The 16,201-nt window shown below is 40.3% G+C and overlaps 1 protein-coding gene across 6 annotated transcripts in view; it reads left to right on the forward strand.

The window, feature by feature from the left end:
- The first annotated feature begins 6,180 nt into the window (after positions 1-6,180).
- Positions 6,181-16,201, forward strand: part of stac (SH3 and cysteine rich domain) — a 28,831-nt gene continuing 18,810 nt past the window's right edge. For 2 of the 6 annotated variants that reach the window (XM_046413634.1, XM_046413636.1), the window contains exons 1-3: positions 6,183-6,983; positions 8,217-8,249; positions 9,995-10,328. In XM_046413634.1, coding sequence (XP_046269590.1) covers positions 6,870-6,983; positions 8,217-8,249; positions 9,995-10,328 — 481 coding nt within the window. In that variant the 5' untranslated portion in view covers positions 6,183-6,869. Of the gene's footprint in view, positions 6,984-8,216; positions 8,250-9,994; positions 10,329-16,201 lie in introns of all 6 variants that reach the window. The other 4 variants (XM_046413635.1, XR_006845475.1, XM_046413632.1 and 1 more) reach the window with 4 other exon arrangements.

Raw genomic sequence — 16,201 nt, forward strand, 5'->3', positions numbered from 1 at the left:
GTTTATGATGGCTTGTGGTCCGTTATTCTTTATTTATAGTGATACACACATTAGTCTTTGCAGCTGTCATGGGACTAGGAAAAAAGTGAAACTATTAAAAACACATTACTGAGCAACACTGTTGCACAGGGTGGTGTGTTTATTCAGTAAAATGAGCACTGGCACTGTAGTTTAGTTTTGTCAGTCAATGTTTAGTCAATGAGAGGGATTAGCATTCTGTTGGTTTTAGTTGTTTTATAGGATGTCTGAACAGTTAAAAAAAAAAAAGAAAACAGAATTACATCATCCTTATCTTTTAAAAGCGGTCATGTTTTCTGATATTATTTGAACTTACAATATAGACACTGGGATAAATTATTAAAATATAAAGATATTATAATTTCCCTCTTTGCGTGATGACACTGACTAGTCATGTTTCTCTTGCATGAATTGTTTGATTTGTTTAACTAATTTATTGACTATCCAACTGTCCATTCTACATATTTTGAAAAGAAACCAGCAAATTGAAAATACGCAGGATGTTGAAAAATAAATGCAAAACTCTGTAACTCTGACAGTAGGTCAACCTGCCTCTGCGTCTTGGTGTGATGCTCTCAGCACGGCGGAGGATCAGCTGCTGTTCTGTGTGCTGTTTTTAGCCACTGCTGTCTCATTTGCTCTAACTGGCACACACCAAGACTTCGAAATGACCAGCTGGAGACCAGTTACATGGTCAGAGGGGGTCAGCAGTGCGTCACCGGGTCAAATAAAGTGATAAAAGGATGACGCTCCAGTCTGAACAGCAGCACTCTTACTTCAATCAGCGTCGAGTGAGGAATACGAACAGAATGTTCAGCACCTCAGTTTTACACCTTTAAAGTGTGAGATCCTGAGAGCCGCTGAACATTCATGAATCATTCAAGACACTGAGATAAAGTTAGCACTTTAAAAACCTTTAGAGAGTTAAAATCTGCCATGTTAACAAAAACATATACACCAGACATGTCAGTGATGGTCATTAAAGGAGTAGTTCAGCATTTTTGGACACAGTCTTGTCCACATTCCTTCCATGGCTGTGATGAGAAAAGCGATCTTCTCATCTAACAAAGAAAGCATTTAAGAAATATCACACAATTCAAGCAAAGCAAAAACTGTGGTTGTTCAACAAATACAACAGCAGTGAAAGTATTTTAATTTAGGGACTTGCTGTCATGGTGAAATAAAAACAAAATAATGAGGACACAAAATACAGGGAGAGCGAGGGTTATGTATCATACAATACATGCTCCCGGCTTAAATCAACAAAGGTATGTTGGGCCGCTGACTGCACAGTAATTTGACTTTTTGACTGTAATTTGTCATTGTGAATTCTTTAAAAATTATTATACTCATATTAATTCATTAATTTATATACGTGTGTGTGTGGTTCAAAGGGACATACACACAGACACACTCACACACTCCTCTCTCTCATTACTTTGTCATGTATCCTGCAGAGACTATTCCTAGGATGGCCAATAATAAGATGAGCTAATTAGCAGTGGTTCAAAGGGAATCCATTTGCCCATTACTGTAACACATGCTGAGATGTGTGTGTGTGTGTGTGTGTGTGTGTGTGTGTGTATGTGTGTTTGTATGTAATGACAGGCTGGGTCATCGGAAATTGCTAACATTTTCAGTTGTGCTTAGAGCTGAAGACAAAGAGAATAAATCGATGTTGCTCACTTTTAGATGATGGACATTCAAACGGCATTTCAACCATTTAATATGATTTATTTATACTCTATATGTCAATTGATTTGCAGTGAGTACAATAAAATCTGATTTTTCATTACTGTGCTTCACATATTTGCTGTTTGCTCTGAAATTATTCAATTTTTAGACCTCTACAGAAATGCAAAGTCTTATGATCTATATGTATTATAGAGCTGCATCTACAGCTATACATTAAGCTCATCAGCCCTTTACTTCTGCCCTGAATATGATAACGCTCATGAGAGGATCCAACACTGATCATGTCTTCTTGGCACCAGAAAGTGAATCCGACACCATGTGCGTGAGCAGGAAACTACACTCCAAGAATAGCTGGCTGACATGTTGAGTCTGCCAGAGTAGCTGAGAAGCCACCAGAAAGAGGCAAAATGTGGAGTTTGGCACATGCAAGTGTGACAAAGCCTCAGAGGGGATTTCATAACCTCGTGGTAATCGAGACAATGACCAGAAAAGGCATTTGTTGGATCAGACCACATCATGTTTACATGAAAAAGTAATCTTTTCTAACCCACATGTTGTGATTTGTGTAGTGAACCTCAAATCATAGTTTAACCTTGTGAAATTATGGTTTGAAAGTAAAGATCATATTCACAGAACTCCAAATGATTTGACAACAAATCCCTCTCGTTTACCGCCACTATCACTGCTGTTACTGGCAGGACTAAAACAGCTTCATAGTCAGGGCACAGCTGAGTTCATGAAGCTGTGCTTTTGTGTTTTAGGTGATGTGGCGGTTTGGTGAAGATCATGAAATAATTTTGCCTGGATAAGAAGAAGAAGAAAGAAAGTGACATATTTGTCATTGGAGGGAACTCACTCCAACGAAATTTGTTCTCTGCATTTAACCCACCCAAGTGACGTGCACACAGACACAGCAAACCCGGGGCAGTGGGCGACCGCGTGCAGCGCCCGGGGAGCAGTGGGGGTTAGGTACCTTGCTCAAGGGTACCTCAGCCATGGACACCGGGACGGGGAATCGAACCAGCGATCCACCGGTTACGGGTCCGACACCCTAACCGCTGATCCACGACTGCCCTTTTTTTTTTTTTTTTTTTTTTCTAAGAAAGTGACAATGATAATGAATGATAATACATGACCTAATAAAATAAAATAACTCCACTATCACCTTTGTTTGAAGGGGCCTATTGTCTTTTCGTTTGTTTGGTTCACCAATTTGCACCAGACTGAAATATCTAGACATACAATACAAGCAAAAGTCAAAACACAACACGAAAATTCCCCTTTTTGTTCTGTTGAATCAGTTCAGATGGCTTTCCTTCTAAACTCTCTAAACTTCCAAAGATAGAAATTATAGCTACAGAGATGTGCGTTTAATACTACACATCCAGGTGTGAAATCATCACATATGCAGTGAGGAACTTAAAGAGTATAACAACAATTTACAACTCTGTGGCAGAGACCTGCAAACAGCTAATGAAGTAATCCACACTATTATTCACACAAAGTAACACATTTCAGCACATCCTAAAATACATACACTCATCAACAAGTCTGCTACACATGTGTAAATCAGATATGTCACACATGTGTGCTCCTGACAAAATAATATTAATTTACAGGAAAAAGACATCGTGGTTTAATTTTGTATTGGTCATGTTGTACACTACTACATCTGCGAATACAAAAGCCTGCTCCTGCACAGTCTGCACTCAGCTTCACTGATGAAGAAATCCAGTTGTGATAAAATCTGTTTAGTGGGACATTTCTGTGTCAAGTAGATCACATATTCTGACTGTGATGTGTGACTTTTAAACAGATCTGCTGCCATTTGCATGTCGAATCATATTAGATGCGAAAGTGGATGGATTGAGTTAAAATGACCAGTGCAGGTTGTTAAAAAAAAAAAAAAAACAACAACTGAAAGATGATTTGACCACAAGCCTCCAGATGGAAACGTCTGCATGGATGGAAAGTGCATTCTGATATGATCTGCCAAACACTTTCAATGTTAGCAAGAAGAAATACTTCAGACAGTTAGAACAGACCACGAAGGTCACAGTGGTGTCTTTAGTAGTCGTATAACAGATTATTGAAGAGGACAGTTCTAACATTGCTTACAAAACAGGAATAATAACTGTCAGAAACAAAGACAGAAAGAGAAAACCACTGACTGTGAGCCATGCACAAACTTGGCTCTTTTCATTGCCTCGATGAAACCTTTCATTTGGAATAATTAACCCCTATCTCTCCGATCCTCGGGCCTCTCCTCCTCCATTGCTCAGTCTTCCTCTCTCATCTTTTCACGCCCTCCTTTCACCACAACGGCCCAGCAGCTGAGAGAGGAAATTATAATGTTCTCTCTTTCTCCCTGTGTGTGCCTCATCCCCTCTTTCACACTTTGCTCTCTCTTCTGGCTTCTGGTCGTGCATTTAGCATTTTCTGCTGACATGATTCACAGTAACTGCACACACAAACACACACACCACATGGACATACATGCACAAATGCAACATTGACTCATGCTGTGGCTGTCTGACTCTCTGACTAACTCGGGGGGTTTGTCTTGTACACTCTCCAGGTGGTGGGCTATTCTTCAGCTCATTTGTGATCTCAAATTTAGCCATTTCTTGGGCAAACTTTACGAACTGCTCTGAATGATTTAGACCCAAATTTCAACAGGTAAGTGTGACAGCTCATTCTTAAATATAAGTCAGTTTGATCTGTTAAAGCCGGTTGAATATAAGGTTACAGACTTCAGCCTAGTAGCTTAGCTTAGATCAGTTTAGGCATACGGTTAAGAAACAGGACAGACAGATAGATAGATAGACCTTTAGTAGCAGATGCTTCCTCAGCCCCTGAATACTCATCATTTCAGGTGATGCTTTTTGATGATGGTGTAAATTGAAAATTCGTTTATCACAACCGGCGGAAGTGTCAAAATAACACATCCACGCTTCTTTTGCTGAACTTTTAGGTGCCTTACAAAACAAAGCAAAGCCTATTATTAACATTATCCCAGCTATTTATGAATCTTTCTTTCTGGGAGACAAATTTCAGAAGTTGTAATTGAATTTTTGGGGGGAGGGAATCCCTTCTGCTCTTTAGCAGAAACTGAACTGGATGTAGAAAGGCTATTTCGGTCTGTGCTGGTGTTTGCATTCCTGTCAGAGTGTGGAGGCTGCAGTCTGGCGCCTGCCTCCTTTGTCCCGCTATATAACTTCAAGGACATCACATCACAGGGGAGCCTAGAGGGAGGCAGTGTGATGTATCACTACAGCGGGAATCACGCCTATCCCATCTGAAGCGGATGAGACGCCTCATATTTCATTTCAAAAGCTAAAATGTCATAACATTGCTTATTTTCTAAATAATGGCTTATCGATTTGTAATTACATATGATAGTGTAATTGTTTACCTGTCTGACTCTTGAGTGTATTCTCTCAGGAAAGTGAATATGAACAGATAAATATACTGGCAGGTCTCTTAATTAAATAATAGATTGCAGTTGTGGACTCAGGCTGTCTGGGGGCAGGGGCAAAAACAATAAAAAGGGAACCTGTGCATGCAAGATTGTGACACATTTATTGTGAAACAAGTTCAAATTGGTCAGAATTTAAGTATTTTACTATTACTATATTATTATTACTATTAACAATTTAACTAGTTTGAGAAACATGGAGGCCAACTAATCTTCCAGCCTTTCAGGCAGCCTATGCAGCCCTTGAACCAATTGTCTCCACTTGCTCTGTAAAAGGCACTTCATCACATTTCCTCTACTGGAAGTGCAGCCTACATACTGCACTTTTCTTGCACTTTGGGCCACCACACAGAGCTGATTATTATGGTTTATGATGAGAAGATTGATTTGTATAGTGGCTACCAACTAGCAGGTAGCTTAGCTTAGCTTACATACTGTTTCCGAAAGGAAAGAAGCAAAACAAAAAATAAAAGAATAATGGAAACAGTTCTAGAGGTTAAGGTGAGAAGGTGCCAAAATATAGACTATGTTTACATTTTAACATGAAGATTGATACCACTCTGATGACTTTACATGAACATGTTTGCTTAGCAGAGCATTAAGACCAGAAACAAAATGCACCTGTGCCACCACCTATAAATGTAATTGATTATTATTTTCAAAAATACAACAAAAGTTATATTTAACGCTTATAACCTCTATCAAATGTGATTTTTTTTGTTTTGTTTTTACACTTGTTACACTTTTTTGTTTGGATAAACAAGATATAACCTTTGTGAGCTTAATATGTGGTGGATGGCAGACTATGTTACTTTGGGCCAGAGCCAGGTCAGCTGTTTCCCTTGTAGGCTATTTATGCCAAACCAATTTAAGTTAACCAAGGGTTAAATTTTCTTGTCTAACTCGAGGCAACAAAGGGAGTAAATGTATTCTGCATTTTAATAATTGAATTATTCCTTCCCAATTCAGTATGATTTTGATCCAAAGCCTGCTTCTATTTTGTCCATAGCGTAACAAGGACATTTTCTAAACAAGTAATATCACTTAACATCCTAAAACACCCGATTCCAGGAAAAAAGTGGATTTGCCTTGGAAATAAGACGTCACATCATTTATGACCACCCTGTTAAATATGCTTTTACGGTCTTCAGCAGTGATTCAATTTGACCATATGGACGTTTCTCTCTGAGTGTGTCCTCCATCTGAGTTTTGGCAGGATAGAGTTGTTGTGTCATCTTTCTCCTCCTTCTCCATCCTTCCCTCCCTGCATTTACAGCTCTCCGCCCATCAGAGTATTGGCAGAGTGTGGCGCACGGCGCACGGCGTGGACTTGGAGATGTCTTGGCAGCATTACGCACACGATAAACACGAAAGTCTCCCGCAGATGGACGGGACACTTTGAAGCCGAAAAGGACTGGCAATCAACTTTTAATTCTGAACCCACTTCTTTCGCAGCACTCCTCAAGACGTTTTCTTATCTTTTTCCTGTCTGTGGATGAGACTCAGACCTCCCTTTCGCAGCAGCAGCAGCAGCAGCAGCAGCTCTGGGTCTGGATGACTTCTCCTTTTATCGTTGGGTCACGGTCACTATAGAAGAATGGGAACGATATAAACAGCTCGAGGCGAAAACAAACTGCAGCAGAGCAACAGCCTTTTTTAGAGACAACAAAAAGAGAGGATGATCCCACCGGCCAACATGATCCAGAATGAAAGTGGGGGCAAAGAGGACGAACGGGACCAGAATGAGACACCCAAATCCCCGACGGCGAACGCCAGCCAGCAGGAAACCAAGGTAGGACTGTCCTGTTAGTATTTACCATCACCCTGGTTAGACAGATATATTGTGGGATCGCTCTGTGCATCGGTCCAACTTTATTAATAAAGCAGGGTAAACGAACTTCTATCAATACGACCATAAAAATCGACTCAACAGGCAGCAGCTCCCAAGAGGAACAACATGAAATCACCGACTCGGACACTGACCAACCTTTTCTAAACAGCCTCATTCTGATCAAATTTAAGTCGGGTATCATACCTTTTACTTTGGTAGACTTGAGAAATGCCATCAGCTGTACAGAAAACACGAACATAACATGTTTAAAGTGACACAAAGAGTCACTGCAGGCTCATTTTTTTGCCCCACAGACTGGGATTGTTAGAACACCATTAGAATAGCATCATGATATAGAACCATAGAAGAAAAACAAGCTTTAGATGAGAATTAAACTTAAAACTTGTTGTGTTTTCTTTAGGTTAGCTCTACTGATCAACTGATGCTGTTTAAATTCATCGTTGCTAGATCAATAAGGATGGAAAGGCTATTCAAAACTCAGGATTTGCCTAAAACAGCTTCATGGTGTGCTGTAATGATAAAAGAAGAAAATGGTATAATGTGTATATTAATTGAGAATAAGTGGCAAATGGCTTTCTGTTTTCTACTTGTGGCTGATGAAGGAAAATTGTGTGTGTGTGTGTGTGTGTGTGTGTGTGTGTGATAGAAATCCACAGCTGCCTCGGGCATTTTGCCATCTATTTGGGCCACAAGTTGCCCACACTACTGCAATTAGAAGTGAAAAACAGGACTAGTCGCTGCAGCAGCTCTCCTGTCCTGTCCACAAAGCTCCCATAAGAGGACAGATGAGCCTCACATTTCGTCTCATTTTATGTGTTTTTAGATGAAATAAGGTTTCGTTTAATCAGTCCTCTTTCAGTTTTCTCTGTCCCGGCTGGGATGACAGAGAGGACCTCTTCAGTTGCTTTGTGTATTTTTAAGGCTCACGCATGTGAACTCTTACTTTGGCACGTTTGGTCACTGGGAATTTCAAGAGACTCCTGGCTGACTTCTCACATCATTTTAGAGCTTCTGCCAAACAACCTCACTCACTTTTCGGTATCTCTGTTGATTAGTTGTTAAAAACTTAAGAAAAATAAAACAGTGATTTTAGGAAATGTCTAATCTTTCATAGAAGACAGGATAATAAGTTTTTAAGTAAAGCTGTGTTTGTGTTTTTATTCCTCCTTAAAGAATACTGTGAAGCCTGAACATCACAAGCGCAAGGTGAGGCTCCACTCGTGTGCAAACCTTAGCGTACTGCTGATTTTTAGTCCATCATAACAGCATACCTGCATGCACATCAGTGTAAAAGTTGTTTCATATTACAACTTTTGCTGCTTTTTAATACTGATCACTTAGTGAATCAGTGCCACAAACAGATCCATCAGCACCCATATTTTTAAAGCACAATCTGTATTGCAAAGCTGCATAAATAAAGGTATTTGTATTTGATAGGTATTTGATAGGTGATAACTGGCTTTTTATTTTATTTATTTATTTATTTTTTTGTAGCTTGTTTTGCATTACCCAGCCCAACCTCCATTAACCCCCTCTGCTTTACCGTAGAACACGGCTCTTATAGATTTGATGCCATCAAATACAGCATGAGCTCCTTGATGCATGCACACACTCCCTCACTTTGGTGATTTAGAGACATCTTTATTCATTATTGATTCTCTTTTATTTTAAATATATAGAAACCTCCTTGCAGGAAAGAAACGTAGTATCCTTTACCAGCACAGCCTTTGCAAATAAGCACAACATACATAGAATTTACAGAAAAGTACAATGCTTATCTGTCTAATGTAGTTATGTAGAACCAGCTGTGTTAACGTTATTGTTGTGTTGTACAACCAATTTTCTTTTCAGAGTGTGTAAAAGCCATGCAGGCGAAGAACTGTAAGAGGTCGTAGTAGAATATGTCAGCTATATGTTCATGTCTGTTCTTGTGTTAATGTGTGTGTGTGTGTGTGTGTGTGTGTGTGTGTGTGGGTGGTAATGGTAGAAAAGGGTCCAGATTGATTGTTTCCAGAGTGACCCGTAGAATGGATTGATCTTCACCATACCAAAGCTGCAGTGAAAAGCTCTCTAAACAATTTGCTAAGGCATGTTATCCCAAAAATATCAACAGCTAACAGTGTATATTTTTCCAACTCAATGTGTTGTACTTTAAGTCTATGATTTTGTAACAATATCATCGCTCAGGATCAGATGACATTGACATTGCCTAGCTACTTTATAATTAACTTAAAAGAGGACAAATCAACCATGAGCTGAAAAACTCCTCACTGCTGTTTACCTGTTTACAGTTCCACATTCAGGACTGTACTGTATGCTAGGATATAAAGGATCATTGAGAGTCCTTTCTTACATATCAGTTACTTAAAACATAACCTATTTCTTCAGTCAGAGACCTGCAGCCACACACCAGCCAGAAACCAGAACCATAAAGTCACATTACAGTAGTTTAGAGATTCTTCATTGCCTGTTTGAGCCCAGAATTAAGTGGGTTTCACAGAGGAGGAAGTACACACTGAGAGGTTAAATGAGGAGCTGTCAGTGTGTAGTGTTATGAATAGCGTTACTCTAAAAGAGGAGGCTATTGAGATTGATAGAGGCTGTAGCCAGAAACAGCAGCACAGCATGTGAGAAATAGTGTTGATGTGATGCTTCGCTTTAACCAGGAAATCACATTATCTTCCAGGTAGGGAACCACAGAGGTTTTCCACTGAGTAGTGATAAGTTGCCCCTTGGTCTTTTTTTATCAAGCATGGGACACCAAGACATTGGCCTGAAGGTTTTAGAGACTAATCTGGTAAATTTTTTAGGCTATAATGGGAATTGATTTCCCTCACACTCACTCAGTTGCTCTGAATTTTTCTCTCCCCTGTCGTTCCCTCTCTCCTAATTTATTCCATTCTTTTTCTCTCCCTTGCTCCATTTTCTTTGACTCTTTTCTCTCTTTTCAGCTCCAGAGACTCAAGCGCTCTTTGTCCTTCAAGACCAAGAGTATCCGCAGCAAAAGCGCGGACAACTTCTTCCGAACCAGCAGCGACAACAAGACGGAGCTGCTCTCCGATGTGAGCAGCAGCACAGGCCATCTCTGCAACATCGGGATGGCGCCGCCGCACACCACCAACCTCCCCATCCCTCCGGTCCCTCCAGCCATCCCCTGCGCTCCTCCTCCCACATCACGCTCCCAGTCACGCAACCCGCTGCAGGTAGACTCAGCAGGACACTGCTTCATGGAGCACATCTTCAAGAAGCCCACGTTCTGCGATGTCTGCAACCACATGATCGTAGGTATGGTTACAGTAACTCCCTCCTTTAGCACCAGAATATCAAACAAAGCATAGTGACAAGATCATAGCAGAAGGCACGGTTGAAAAAATTCCTGCACATCTATCTAATAAACATTGCAATCAGAGCATTGAGAATAACCTTTTCATAATGAGACCTTCATCAAGCTTCAAGTTTCAAGATAACCCGACGAAGCTATATGTAAAACTTTCCTGTCATCAGAATTAAAATTACAGAGTAATAAATATGCAATTATATGCACATATGGTATTGAGACAGCACGATGTAAGAGGTTATAATCTCCTAAAGCTCCTAACTTAGCCTTTTTTTGTATCCTTAATGCTTTGTTTTTATCCTGTGAGAATGTCAAAACACAAAGCAGTGTTAGGCAGCTGACACTGAGCATCCAACCTCACCTGCTGACATGTGACACACACTGAGGCAGCTGTCGGCCAGGTATCAGATAGCCTACAAGAGCCAGGCCACCTCCTCTACCTGTTCTCCCCTCAACAGATGTTCCAGTTTCTCCTACTTGTTAACCATCAGTACTGAGGGACCAGCAAGTCTTTATACCTCAGGGCCTCTGCAGCCTTATAATGAGGGTGGGTGCCTGTACCATCTGCTCAACAAGCCCCTGATATCACATTTAGTAGCAGATAAAAACCAAAAAGAAAAAAAAATGAAAAAAAGAAAGAAGAAGAAGTCAGGCTGGTGGGTTAAATAACATGCATGTAAGTGTGTATCCACTATATATTAGACTAACACAATGTTGTAACAGTTTGATTTGCCAGCTGTCTTCGATTGCCGTCACATAATTGAAAGAAATTAATTTTGCCCTGTGTTCCGTCATAAGAGCAGGGATTTCAGGAAAGAGGAAGTAACACCTCTTGTAATTTTGCCTACTTTGCCTTATAGGTGGTTAACCAAACATTAAAGCAGCTATCAATATTTATATATTATCAATGTATCAAATGACAACAAAAATCATCGCTCAGTGAAAACACCCACGGAGAATTTTCATTCAGCTGTGGGCTTATCCTCTCAGCTCTTTGGGGCTTTACAGTGAGTTTCAGCTCATTGTTTCAGGTCAGAGGTTGTTTGCTAACAAAGTTGCCATATCAGCTTAAAAGGTGATAATCTATGATAATATGTCAGTATATTTGTGTCCCATGATTAGTGCCATCCAGAGGCTTTTCCACCCTGACTGGCATAATTTCTGTAATTTTTGTAGTTTCTGGCATGAACGTGGTCACATTAGGACTGACAGCACTAGCAAACCTACTTGCTATCAGCAGTTTGGGTATCCATATTGGCTTCAAATGCATGACTACTAATTGATTCCACTGTAAAACACATTTATACAAGTTGTTAACACTAGTCTGTGTTATATGGGCAGTCCAGTGGCCGAAGCTTCGAATGAGCCTCTGTTGGTCTGTTGATAATGAAAGTGTGATGTCAGGCCTGCCTGGCCTTGTGATAGGTGCCGAGCCCCCTGGTCTACTCATGAAAAAAGATGCTGCCCTCTTCTTCATTTGTCCTGCTTTAATGAGAACACAGTGTGGTCAGCAGCAGCAGAGAGAGAGCAGAGCGTGGCTATCTGTGTGTGTGTCTGTGTGTGAGTGTGTGCATGTGTAATGAGCTGCGATGGTGCTGTCAAAGTCTGACTCATTGTCCCAGAGTCAAAGAGCAGCATACAGGAGAGAGAGAGATGAAGTGGTGGTGGAGGGGAGACAAACTGATAGTACAAGCATACTGTGATGATTAAATCTTAATGGCCATTCATTAGAAACTGCTACAAGTGTGTTGAGTTAAAATAGTGCAGTAATTATTATCAAGTGCTGATGGATAAAGGTGGATAAAGTTCTGTGAAGAAAATGCTTGAATTACTTTTGTAACTTTAATCCATTACTCGCAACATTTTTCATATAGACGGACCTGATAGAAAATCTGATTGAGAATCTGTAGGATGCACAAGAATAAAGACCTTCCCACCTGGAGTCCCCACATTCAATGCACGGGGACAAAAAGGATCCAACATTCTGACCACAAAATACCCCCAGAGGTCTTGTGTCCCCTTCCCTGACAGGTCAGAGCTGTTTTGGCAGCACAAGTGGGGACTGATCGGTGTAGATTAATACAAATATTCGAATATTAGAAGAGAAAGACTGAAAATATCTAACAACCACCTTCCTCCTAAAGGGAGATCCTTTATTATATTAAAGCGTGTGCAAACTAAATGTGTCATCCATATTTAAAGAGGCTGAATTATATTATAGTGCTCACCGACTCATTCACTGGGTTTGTAGATGATGGTGGAGCAAACTAGAATAGTAAATATTTAATAGGGCAATAAAGATATTAGCATTTTAAAAAAAATATCAACAAGTTGGGAGTAACACTGCTGCTTAACTCAGAGTATTCCGTGTATTCAGTGTGCACGTTAAAACACATTTTCCTGTTTTTATTCCAAGGCTACTCTTGCTGCTATTATATTCCCATGTTTGTTTGTTTTTTAATTGAATCAATATATGTGCAGCGTGCAGCTTTTGTTCATAAAAACTGTCCTTGTTGTGAAACCTGCGATTGTATAATTTCAGTGGTATATAAAAACGCCTGCTGACCGCTAATGCGTAGATATTGATTGCAGTTCCTTTCTCCAAATGGTTTATTAAATAAATGTCCACATGAGCGAATGGGAGGGTTATCTGTGGCTGGCAGAGAGTGAAATATAATTTACAGGGCTGGCTGAAAAAGTAAAATAATCACAGATTTTATTTTGTGAATTTATGGAACCAGTTACACACAAGTTTGGAGCTTGGAGGATTATATTTATAAAGTTCAAAAGAAAAACTTGTTTTTTTCTGAAAGGATGTTTAAGCTACTCTTACAAAATATCACTGTCAGTTGGTAATCACTGACACCCCCCAACAGCTCCCAGAGGTCAGATAGTAATTTACTGTCAAAATCCTTTAAAAGCCTCAAATCAAGGCGTCCAAATTCCTGGATTACTTAATAAGACAGGTCAATATTTGCCATGAATGAGACAGTAATCCCAGTTAATTAACATGCAATAATCTGTGCTTGAAATGCATGACAGGTTTGGTTGACCACAGGGAGAAATTAATCTGTGTGTCAGAGGTGAAAGTTTGGTACACAACAAATACTGAAGGCTGCTAACTGAGGCTTTGCTATTCCTTCCTGCGTTATACAAATGATGCACAAAAGTATCAGGAGGTGCATATCAGTGGACGTTAGTAGTGTTTCCCCGTCTTTCTGTAACACGAGATACAACAGCCACGTGTTGTGACTGCCTTGCACTTCCACTGATACTGCAGCTGACATTGCCCGCTGTGTTTTGAAAATCTCTCTCACACCAGTATTACATTAAAAAATGTCAAACTGTATGGGTTCCAGTGGGGAAAATGTCATTTTAAAAGAGTCAGTTCATGAAAAGTTTAAAGAAAGTGATTTTTTTGTTTCTAGGTGCTGACGTATTCAAGTTTAAGCCTTGACTGAAACTTCAGAAAAGTGAGGGCAGAGTTGGTCTCCCTTCCACTCCACCACTTTGGTCAAGAATGAAATATCTCAACATACATTGGAAGGATTAATTGCCTTGAAGTTTTTATGCAGACATTCATGGTCCGCAGAGAGTTTTCCTCTCGTGGCAGCATGAGGTTTTGTGTGAAATGCCTCAAACAAAATATTTGATACACACATTCAGGTCTTCCTAGGCATGAATCGAGATAAATTTGGTGATGTAGTAAATTTTACTTGAATATCTGATGACATTGTCATCAAATATTCTGAACATTATACCTGCAAAACATCGGAAAATAGCACCATGGTGAAAATATTAGCAAGCTAATGTTAGCTGTGCCTGAGTGCAGCCTTGCTAGCATGGCTGTTGCAACACATATTGTACCATAGGACAGATAACATAGACATGGTTGGGCTACTAAAATCACGTTTAGAGTACAGATCTTGCAATGAACAGACTTTGCAGGCTTCATGACGCTCCTCATTGCCCAAAGTGAATTTCTAATAACACACAATGTTAGTTCATTTCAGAAGACCCCTGATCACAGATGGTCTTTGAAAAACAGATATGCTTCATTCTAGGCCTTATTTCTTTAATTATCCAGATGGGGAAATGGGTTTTTCTGTGTTTTAAAAAAAAAAAAACATAAAATGGCCAGGGGAGAAACTAATTAAAAGCTGTCAATAAACCAAAGATTGCTGCTTAGGTCAGTGTTTTGGAGGAGCTTAAGAAGAGGAAGAAGTGGAGGAGTTATAGTCACAATGAAGGTTATTTGCGGGAAATCAGGAGGCGTGAAGTAAGAACAACGGCTTAATGGATCAATGTGTGGCTGTTGTATGGAGAGCGTGCAGCATGAGAGAAATGCTATAAGGAGGAAACAGTGGGGAGAGAGGGAGAAAGACTGTGTGGGAAAAAATAAAGAGGCAAGATGAAGAAGGTATGGGAAATCTGGTAGGAGTCTTGTGCAGTTTTAGTGTAATGTGAATGAATAATGGGCTTTAAAGGCAAAGTAGGTAGGAACAAGCAAATGTCAGACCGATCAGCAGTGCCATTCACTTTCCCTACAGCTGTAATGTCTTTAGGACCTGGACCTCTTCTCTGAGCCTGGAGGAAAAAGCACCCTAAACACCCAAATATCATTGCCCAGCTACCACTGAAGGGAGATGACAGTGACTGTTTTTTGTTGGGGTTTTTTTTTTCCCTTTTTAATTCCAAAAAGTTAACATGGATGAATTGAGTCCACTAAAACAAGCCTGTCAACAACAGCTTGATGGCTTCAATTGCTTCGTGTGCATTCGGAGAGACAGACAAGAGCTCGGGTTGGGCTGCTTTAAAGATGCCGTAGAAAAATTGTTTAGTGACCTGAAGGAGATTAAACTCCAAGTGCTTGTTAAACAAAATAATCAGCTGACTTGATTCAGAGTGGCCTAAAAAATTGGTACAGGTTGTGCACACTGCCCCTTCTGTTGTTGTTGTTGTTGTTGTGGTGGTGGTGATGATCTGTGGCTGACCAATAAGGGTTCAAGCCGGGATCGCATTTCTCTCTGTTTCCCGTCTCAGGTTAACTAACTCCTCTCCAAGCATGGGGTTAGTGAGGCTCAGCCAAGCAACACAAGAGCTTTAGATGGGAAATGCAGACCCAGTTTTCCACCCATTACTGAATTTCAAGTGCCTGTCTTGAGAGCAGGTCCAGATAGCTGTGACACCACTTCACATGACAGCACGTGCAGAGCAAGCACAGATTTTTTTTTTTTTTCCGCCTGTTGGTTAGGTACACCATACACGAGGAGCCGTGTACCTGAAGTACACAGCATCCCGTGTTTGCTTTGTTAGGGGATCAGGTGTTCTGCTTGGTTTAACAATTTCAGCACAACGATACTTCTGCTCATTGAATGTCTTCACCCTGCTCATCAAACTGAATATATTGCATTTTTGAGGATAATCTGGACTGAAACGCTGACCCTATTTGCTCACCACAATGCTCATTCACGATGCACAAAAAGCAATATGTTCACTACTAGACAATTGTGAACAAACTTGACAATCTGCCAGTGATGAAACTTGGATTTGTCTGAGCTCATATTCTTAATATTCATTGAAGCAGGTCGATAAATCCTTTGCATGTCCATAGTTTCACATGCAGAGTGTTGGCCAGAGCAGGGCACGTGCTTATTGATTAATCAATAAAGAGCCAAAAGTGAAACAGACTACGACTAATAACAGCACTGGGACTCTGTGATACTGTCCTCTCTTGTTAATGTGGAGTGGCTTTGTCATGCTGTGTCATGCTGAGAGATCATTTGTCCTCTTTTGTGAGGATTGTGCCCACATTTATTGT

Source organism: Scatophagus argus, chromosome 15, assembly GCF_020382885.2.
Source record: "Scatophagus argus isolate fScaArg1 chromosome 15, fScaArg1.pri, whole genome shotgun sequence".
Classification (NCBI taxonomy): domain Eukaryota; kingdom Metazoa; phylum Chordata; class Actinopteri; family Scatophagidae; genus Scatophagus; species Scatophagus argus.